The 9,953-nt window shown below is 44.8% G+C and overlaps 1 protein-coding gene across 1 annotated transcript; it reads right to left on the bottom strand.

Moving 5' to 3' along the window:
- Nucleotides 1-459: 459 nt before the first annotated feature.
- On the bottom strand, nt 460-7,988 carry LOC125372226 (skin secretory protein xP2-like). The gene is made up of 4 exons (XM_048381449.1): nt 7,655-7,988; nt 6,767-6,871; nt 2,318-2,342; nt 460-1,831 (listed from the first exon to the last, which is right to left on the bottom strand). Exons 1-4 carry the CDS (start codon nt 7,986-7,988, stop codon nt 460-462), a joined length of 1,836 nt encoding a protein of 611 aa, XP_048237406.1.
- Between the last annotated feature and the right edge of the window lie 1,965 nt (nt 7,989-9,953).

Raw genomic sequence — 9,953 nt, 5'->3', positions numbered from 1 at the left:
CTCCGCTCGGTGAGGGGCTGCTGGTGGGACTTGATGATGCTCTTGGGTATCTCACCAGACTCGTGGACTCGCTTCTGGAGTGACTGCAGGAGGTCGCTTGCCTTGGCGCTCTGCGGATGTGGAAGCGGATGGCGTGATGTCACCATCCTTAAGAACAACTTGCTGTTAGGCGCAGGCAGCCTCAGCAGCATCTAGGTCACCCGCATGCACCTCAATAGTGACCTTGACACTGGAGCAGGGTTCAGGACGGTGTCTGGTCACAGTCTTTAGGAACCCGAACCTGGCCTTGATCCAAACGTCACGCTCGGTCATCTCAGCTGTACCATCCCCACTCTTCTTCTTATCCAGGCTTCGCTCGTCACGCCGAAGACCCGGGTACATTGTGTGAAGCCCATTTCTGGTGTCCCCCGCCGTGATATTGCTGGAATATAGCTAAAAGCGGCGTAAAACAATACTCACTCACTCACTCTTGTCCAGGCGACGAACTCCAGCATGGTCCTTTCCTCTGGCAAAGTCAAGCAATACACAGTCATTTTGGCCCTCTTCTTCAGAAAAGTGAGGGCGTGAGGGCGAGCGTACGGCTCCCTCCGCAGGAGCTTCAACAGCTCCCTCCACAGGAGCTTCTACAGCTCCCTCCACAGGAGCTTCTACAGCTCCCTCCACAGGGGCTTCTACAGCTCCCTCCACAGGGGCTTCTACAGCTCCCTCCACAGGAGCTTCTACAGATCCCTCCACAGGGGCTTCTACAGCTCCCTCCACAGGAGCTTCTACAGCTCCCTCCACACGAGCTTCTACAGCTCCCTCCACACGAGCTTCTACAGCTCCCTCCACACGAGCTTCTACAGCTCCCTCCACAGGGGCTTCTACAGCTCCCTCCACAGGAGCTTCTACAGATCCCTCCACACGAGCTTCTTCAGCTCCCTCCACACGAGCTTCTACAGCTCCCTCCACACGAGCTTCTACAGCTCCCTCCACAGGGGCTTCTACAGCTCCCTCCACAGGAGCTTCTACAGATCCCTCCACACGAGCTTCTTCAGCTCCCTCCACACGAGCTTCTACAGCTCCCTCCACACGAGCTTCTACAGCTTCCTCCACAGGGGCTTCTACAGCTTCCTCCACAGGAGCTTCTACAGCTTCGTCCACAGGAGCTTCTACAGCTCCCTCCACAGGGGCTTCTACAGCTCCCTCCACAGGGGCTTCTACAGCTCCCTCCACAGGAGCTTCTACAGATCCCTCCACACGAGCTTCTTCAGCTCCCTCCACACGAGCTTCTACAGCTCCCTCCACACGAGCTTCTACAGCTTCCTCCACAGGGGCTTCTACAGCTTCCTCCACAGGAGCTTCTACAGCTTCGTCCACAGGAGCTTCTACAGCTCCCTCCACAGGGGCTTCTACAGCTCCCTCCACAGTGGCTTCTACAGCTTCGTCCACAGGAGCTTCTACAGCTCCCTCCACACGAGCTTCTACAGCTCCCTCCACAGGGGCTTCTACAGCTCCCTCCACAGGAGCTTCTACAGATCCCTCCACACGAGCTTCTTCAGCTCCCTCCACACGAGCTTCTACAGCTCCCTCCACACGAGCTTCTACAGCTTCCTCCACAGGGGCTTCTACAGCTTCCTCCACAGGAGCTTCTACAGCTTCGTCCACAGGAGCTTCTACAGCTCCCTCCACAGGGGCTTCTACAGCTCCCTCCACAGTGGCTTCTACAGCTTCGTCCACGGGAGCTTCTGCAGCAGATGCAGGTATGGTATTCTTGGCTCTTGCTCGTCCCCTGGCAAGTTTCTTCTTCTTGGGAGGAATCTTGATGATGTTGACAGAGCGAAGACTGCTGCTTGAATGAAGTAATTTGATGAATGGCTGTACACTGCTAGTTATACTACCGCGGGGGCCGTTTTAGGCACCTTTCCCCTACGCAGAGCGCGCTAGTTATACGTTTCTCATACGCCAGACACACGCTTGCAATACGCTTTTATACGCTGTCATATGCATGTATAAGCCAGTGATACGCTACTAATACATTAGACATGCGTTATATATACGATGAACTCGTAATGTATATGCTATGAATACGCCCAAATCATGTTTTTTCGATGAAAGCTCGACGTATGACGTACTGTCTTTTATACGCTAGGTGCAAGTTACCCTAAAACGTTGTTGTGTGACATGGCCATAAAGGGCTTCCGTATATACATGTTACTGATAAAGCAGATATTTGCACGAGTGAAATCATCAGATTTCCTGGCATTTTATCACTTTGGTGAAACCCAGGAGACACGAGTATGGTGCTGACAAACCACGCTCGTCCCTGTGTACTTACCATCTGCTATGGACTGGGTCAGGTGCTGCGGACAGTTGCAAGTTCATCCGTGACACTGGTGATTCTTGTACTCAAAGCCTCAATCTCAGGACTGTAATCAATGTCAGTGGCAGGTTCTGTAAATATTTGAGAATGAAGCAAAAAATTGAAATAGTTCATATTTACTTTAAATGTTCATAATACATCAGGGGCACGTTGGCCCAGTCGTCTAGGGCACGGCAATTCACTATGCAGAGTTGCGTCCCTTTTGCGTGCCAGAAACCTATGATCCCGGGTCGCTCTGATTGTGTTTTTTAGATTTGTAGAGCTGACACGTCGTAATTTGAGCGAAATACTGTACAAAGCGACGTTAAATAAAACAACAACATCAAATGACGTCATAGTCTGAAATTTATTACTGCTCTATATCCCGTTGATGCTAGCGAACGCCGGGTTCAACTAGCCAGTATGAAGATTTTGTCGTCTTTCGGGTTAGTTTTCACAAAATAAAAAAGCAGGTACCTCATCTGATGCAGGTCATCATTAACGACGTTATGCGTAACGTCGGGCCAGCCTTTTACAACTATACGTCAACACCAGGGAATAACCAGGCTCGATTATCCACCGAAACAGATTCCATAGAAGTCAAAATAGAGGTGAAAATTATATGAATGGATCACTGAAAATCAGTGATGACACCAGGTCTCCGCGAAATGGGTTAGCATGTCCTGCCCTAACAAAATCACTCACCGACCGCCTCCGTGGTCTAGTGGTAGAGCGTCCGCCCGGAGAGCGGAAGGTCCGGGGTTCGATCCCCGGCCACGTCATACCAAAGGACGTGAAAAGATGGTACTTGTTGTCACCCTGTCTGGCGCTCGGCATTAAGGGGCTAAAACAAGGACTGGTCGGCTTGGAGTCAGTATACTGTGTGTGAGTGGGGTATTCATATTAAACTGCGGCATGGTATCTCAGTGAGCTAGCACTATAAATGGGCATCAGTCCGGACTAGTACAAGCAGGCACACAAACACACACATACACACACATACACACATACATGCACGTCGCTATATAAGTGCAATAATCTTGGACGCGACGTTAAACCCCATTTCACCCACCCACCAAAGGCACTCAACACTCAAAGTAAGTGTGTGTTTGTCCCTTGACGATTTTCAATATGGCCACCACAACAGCCATAATAATAAGATATTTATGACCATTACTCGGCCATTTTTATAAAAATGAAATGAAATTTTGTTTTGGTTTAATTAGTGTCGCGATTCAACACACATGTTCGTCTTCGTCAGCGGTATTTAAACTTCTCACCTCGTGTTGACCATGCCCTTTTAATTCCCTCAAAAAGCAAATTTGGCTGAACTTTAACATAATGTTTCTTCATATCATTTCATGTTTGTGTTAGTCGTCATTATCTATGCACAACATATTTGAATATCAAAGCTGACGGCAAGTTATGTTAAATGGGGCGCCTTTGATGACTCTTTTACTGTTGACTTCTTGACTCCCGTGACCTACACCTCGTGTTTAGGTCAGGCTTTGGCATTGTTCCAAATATGTAATTTAATACATGTTTGTTTCTTGCTGACGGGGTTTACCTCTTTGATTATGTGGACAAGGCGTCCGGATCAGAAGGTTCGCGGTTCGAATCCCATCAAGGAAATCGGAAATTTTATGCCGCGCTGGCGCCTAACGTGGAGCTGACCAAAATAAGACATATGCAAATCTTTAATGACATACTCGTCAAGTAAAATGGCAAATGGACCAAATCTGTTAGTGTTAACAGGCCACAGTTCGTCTGTGTTAACGGCACCCGCTCATCTCTTGGTCGCTCTTCTAAAAGGACCCTCAAGGTTGTATCATCTCGCCCATTATATATACTCGGCCGTTTTGTTAATTGTTTAACTGTAAAATATGCAGATGATTCAGAACTGGAGTACATAAATTGAATTTCTAATCTTATATCTTGGTTTTAGGATAATTGGCTATTTTTAAATGTCAAGAGAACAAAGAAAATGGTGAACATGAGGGAAAATAACGCATTATTAATCGAACTGTTATTATAATGAGGTATATGAAGTATAAATATCTGGGCATCATCATTGATTCAAAACTCACATTGGATGCAAATACAGAATATGTTGTAGTTATGGTGTCTTTAGTTGCCGTATACGGTGTCATATTAGGTTAGCCGAAAAAATATTGGGCGAGGCGTCACCGTTATTATGCCGAAAAGTTGACACTATTTGGTATGTTTATCGCACGTCATGTCAAAACTTTAAAACTCAATACTTAACACTTACAACTGAGAAATTTACCTAAGACGTTAAGGGTCAAAGGGAGACTACTCTCCAAACCTTGCTGACAATTTTAACTTTATATAATCTTTATCAGAGTCATGAAGGTGATCCGAAAAAACATTAACGTCCTTGCACATCAAAATTAATGATATGAAAACACAGAACAGTGTCGAATAACGAATTTCTGTACCGGAATTTTCATGTGAAATGTGTGATGTGGGTGTTCGAAAATCCAAAATGGCTGTTACGGTATACGGTCTCATATTAGGTCAGTAACAACTATCTTAGATTTTTACTGACGGCATACGGGCTCATGTGGGATCAGTAGTTCTGCTCTCTGATTGGTCAATCTCCCTTAAAAAATATATATAAGGGTCAGCAGAGGTTGTATTTCCTTCGTCGTTTAAGACATTTTCAGCATGACTCTACGATCATGTCAATATTTGATAAAAAAAATATATTTTAAGTTTTCACTAGTTGGTACAGGAGCCTGGTTGTTCGCAACAAAAACAAACTCCTCAAAATCTGTAAGATGGCGAATATAATCATTGGCTGCTCTCTCCGGGACATCGGCAGTATTCATGAACAGCAAATAGTTAATAAAGCAAATATAATATTTAATAAACTATTGACGGTGTACCAGCTTCCTTCTTCTGGCCTCCGACTACGATTGCCGATGCTGAGAACACGCAGGGTCCGGAATTCATTCAAACCAGCTAGTACCAGGTTATATAAAAGGTTTTTTTGATAAATAATTGTTCAGCATTTATTCGCTAGTGCCACACTAAATGTGAACTACGTTTGTGATGTTCTTAGTTATTAGTATGTGTGTTTATCAATCAGCTGGGTGCTGATGTAACCCACATTTCCTACGGTGAAATAAAGTGGTATCTTATATTATCTTATCTTACCACTGATAAGAGTTGCGTCCCTTGGACACGCCAGAAACCTATGATTGTGGGTTCGAATCCCGGTTCGCCCCGATTATGTTTCTAGGTTTACCAGCACCATACCCGTGCTCGTGGGTTTCACCGAAGTGGTTTACGTCTGAGACCTGCATCACTTCGGGCTTTCCTCCCACATTAAGCTGACACGCCGCGATATAACTGGAATACTGTTAAAAGCGGCGTTGAACCCAACTCACTCACTCACTCTTTTTCTTGAACAACATGTTATCAAATGGTTATAGTTACAGTGTTAAGCTACATTTACATTTTAGTTACCTAATTACAAACGTTTGGTATGCTTCAAACAAGGGTGGTTCTAATAACCTAGAAAAGACAGTCCTACTCGGTCCCACTTCCAATCATCTCAGGTGTTACGTCATCCCAAAACGAACTACGGAGCCCTGTTTAATTTTTTATCCCCATGTTATCCTCATTCAAACCGAGAAGGGTGTTTATATCCAACTTATAAACCTGATTGCAAGACATACCAGAAAGAATAAGACATCGGGGTACCTTATAATGAAACAATAGAGTGCGTCGCGTTATAAAAAGAGCTCGATGAAAGCACCTGCAGCTTGCACACAACTGAAGTCATGACATGTAGAATTGAACATCCGTTCATCATCTGCCCCGGTGGTTCAGTGGGAAAACAGTGGGTTACAAAACTAAACACGATATGTGAGGTTGCATGGAATTTTCATGTGGCAATATTGTGACTTTCAACCAATCAAACATCAAGATTAGATTTTTATCAAAATGCTTGTTTATAAAATTCAACTGTAAAATCCTGGTCTTACAATTCACGTAAAGGTGGGTAATTTCCTTTCGAATGCCCTGTGTATCCTGGTTAATGAATACATTCGCAGTTTATCAACACGTTAAAGAACCTACTCACCCAGTAATGTTACGTCACAATAGGTTTATAAGAGGTGAAATGGGGTTTAACGTCGCTTCCAAGATTGTTGCACTTATATAGCGACGTGCATGTACATGTGTGTGTTTGTGTGGCTGCTTGTACTAGTCCGGACTGATGCCGATTTATAGTGATAGCTCATTTTGCCCCTTAACAACAAGTACAATCTTTTAACGCCGTTTGGTATGACGCGGCCGGGGATCGAACCCCGGACCTTCCGCTCTCCGGGCGGACGCTCTACCACTAGACCACGGAGGAGGTCTAGGTTTATAAGAGTAGAGCAAGAACACTCTCACCTGTAGCAGCTGCTTGGGACTGCTGGATCACCGTTATGTCTGAGGTAATGGATGCAATCCTCGACTGCAGCGTACTCACATCACTCCCCAGTGTAGCGACATCGCCTAAGGAGGTGACGTTAAAACATTATGGACAAAACGAAGAGGTATATCAGTTATTATGAATATTATCGGGATTAATATTCAAATTATATGACGGTGTGTCAGCTTACTGTTTGAGTAAGTGCTGCAGATGATGTTAATACTTTGATGAAACCCTAGAGCACGTGTATGGTGCTGACAAACCACGAATCATATTCAGAGCGACCCTGGGATTTGAACCCAATATAATAGGATCCTTACAGCCTAAGGGACGCAACTCGACTGGACCACCCACAACGAAATTACACACTAATGTAATGTTATCGTAATGTGGAATTGCTGGAGACTAATGTTTAAAGTCGGTTGCTTTGTAGAATTAAATCAAATACTTAAATATGGTTTCCAAATAATCCCTCGCACCCTGTGAGGGTTTCGGATAAGAAGGTCCCCAGCAAGCTATGCTGGTCGTATAAAGGACTAAATTGGTCGGTGTTGACGTTCGGCGACCTGATTGATTGAGTGTCATCGTACGTGGGCTGCTTGTTCTGTCCGATTCGATTATTTTGAGGCCGCCGTCACTTAGCTGGAATATTGCAGAGTGCGGTGTTAAACAACAAACAAATAAAATCCTCTTTTGCAGTAACCTGAATATCTAGTTTGTGATTGGAAATCTTAGACTGGCCAGTGCAAGAATTCTAGTCCATGTTCACATAGTCCGCGGTTTCAGACACATGTAAAATAAACCATTAAAGACACAGAGCCGATGATGTTTCTGTCCATGTCAAGAGGGAAATCAAGTGAACTTACCCTCTGTTGTGTTGTGGGTGACGGTGAGGTTTGTAACGACATCTTCCAGTCCCTGCAAGAGTGTGTCCATATCTGCTATGGAGTCCTCCATCTGTGTTATCCTGGCGTGACTGCTGACTCTCTGTTTCCCAGTGGGCAATGCGAAGCCTGCATTTGGAAAAGGGAAAGCTCCAAATCCTCCTGAGCCAGTCGTAGACGATGTTTGGGAAGCTGTTACAGAAGGAGATGCTGCATCAGACAATAAAGAATCAACAATTGGAGTTAAGGCCGCCACATGGGGACGGCCTGCTAAAAGGCTACAGAGGCCAAGGATCAGCGTCTTCAGAGGCGCCATGTTTATTGTTGAATGCGGACACCTTAACGTTGCTTTCCGTTTCAAAAGCTCCAATATTCAGCTATCACCATATTGATCTGGACCATAGAAGTTAGTTGATACGTCAAAGAACTATCAGTTCTTTCATCTGTCACGATGTTGACACGCTGCCCTATGTGGGAGAAGTTTATCTGTCCAAGCTGACCGTAGAGCTGTCAGTTTTTCATTGAATCAATACCCGGGGGATTTTGAAGTCATGTGTTATCTACTTAGGAGCTTTCTGTAGACAATGAAAAGTCTTAGGGATATGTCATAGGGGCACACCTTTTGCACAAACCTCGTAAATGGCTCCCACCTGGAATTACAGTTCCTCAGACCCGTGAAGATCCGGGGTAGAATAGGTCTTCGGCGACCCATGCTTGCTGTAAAAGGCGACTATGCTTGTCGTAAAAGGCGACCAACGAGATTGGGTGGTCCGGCACGCTGACCTGGTTGATACATGTCATCGATCCCAATTGCGTGTATCGATGTTCATGATGTCTGTCTGGTCCAGACACGATTATTTACAGACCGCCGTCATATAGCTGGAATATTGCTGACTGCGGCGTTAATCAACAAACCAACCAACCAACCAACTACAGTTCCTCAAAGCTCAAAGAGGTTTTGAGCTCCCCAAAACAAGTCTTTAAAATGAACATATTTTACAGAAAAAAATCAAATTAATATTAAATTATATTTGTCTGTTTGTTTAGCGCCACCCTCAGCAATATTTCAACTGTATGACGGCGGGTTGTAAATAATCGGTCCAGTAAAGTTAGATGTACCCTTTATCTGTGGCCAAAATGTTTTTCATGTCCATAATAGTCTTTGAGTGAGTACCCATGAAGATAGATCCGGGCTAGTATTCGTCTTGAGCAACCCCCATGCTTTAGTCGGAGGAAACTGACGGAATCGGGTGGACTTGGTTGATGCATGCCATCGTATGCCAAATGATGCTCATGATATCAATCACTGGGTTCAACTCAAATAGAGTTTCTGAAAAATGACAATTAGTTGCTACTTGGAGTTTAAAAAACATTAGGTTCTAGATAACGCTGGAAAACATTCATTAATTTATTGTTTAGTGAACACACTGGATGTCCTGAATAATATTATGGTTAACCATGAATTCCGTCCACATGGTGAAGGGTACGTTATCAATATAACAAGGGCGGTATAACATCGTCATCATTTGACAACATATCTACAATGTCAATAACATCAATTATACCGCATTTTCGTTGAAATAGTTTAATAATTATTTATTTAATGCACATTGATACCTGACACTCGCTAGACTTGTACTGATTCAACTCATCATACAACTCATTTTATGTACAAGTCTCAACATATCAAAGACAGGAGAATTAGTATTGTTCAAGTCGTTCAAGTGTTAAAATTTACAGCTGGAATTACATAACGTCCCATAACGGCCGTACTATTTTCCTTTTGCGCCAAATGGAATCTGTTTCTGCAGATAATCGAGACGATTATTCTCAGGAGATATTATTATCCCAGTGTTTCCGCATCGTGATACGACCGCCTCCGTGGTCTAGTGGTAGAGCGTCCGACCGGAGAGCGGAACGTCCGGGGTTCGATTCCCGTGGTAGAGCGTCCGACCGGAGAGCGGAACGTCCGGGGTTCGATTCCCGGCCGCGTCATACCAAAAGACGTTAAAAGATGGTACTTGTTCTTACCCTGTCTGGCGCTCGGCATTAAGGGGCTTAAACCAGGACTGGTCGGCTCGGAGTCAGTATACTGTGTCTTAGTGGGGTATTCATGTTTAATTGCGGCATGATATGTCGGTGAGCTAGCACTATAAATCGGCATCAGCCCGGACCAGTACAAGCAGCCACACACACACACATGCACGTCGCTATGTAAGTGCAATAATCCTGGACGCGACGTTAAACCCCATTTCCCCTCAGTGTATCGTGATACGTAAGT

The sequence above is a fragment of the Haliotis rufescens genome, unplaced genomic scaffold (assembly GCF_023055435.1).
Source record: "Haliotis rufescens isolate VD_foot unplaced genomic scaffold, xgHalRufe1.0.p SCAF_39, whole genome shotgun sequence".
NCBI classification, from domain to species: domain Eukaryota; kingdom Metazoa; phylum Mollusca; class Gastropoda; order Lepetellida; family Haliotidae; genus Haliotis; species Haliotis rufescens.
The sequence above is the reverse complement of the archived record's forward strand: the minus strand, read 5'-3'. Positions and strand labels throughout refer to the sequence as shown.

What these genes read in the sequence shown, in the direction of transcription:
- LOC125372226 (XM_048381449.1), bottom strand. Translation starts at nt 7,988, where the DNA reads ATGGCGCCTCTGAAGACGCTGATCCTTGGCCTCTGTAGCCTTTTAGCA. An exon ending in CACCCACAACACAACAGAGG is followed by an intron (nt 6,872 to 7,654) that starts GTAAGTTCACTT and finishes TCACCTCCTTAG; the next exon opens with GCGATGTCGCTACACTGGGG. An exon ending in GACCCAGTCCATAGCAGATG is followed by an intron (nt 1,832 to 2,317) that starts GTAAGTACACAG and finishes ACTTCATTCAAG; the next exon opens with CAGCAGTCTTCGCTCTGTCA.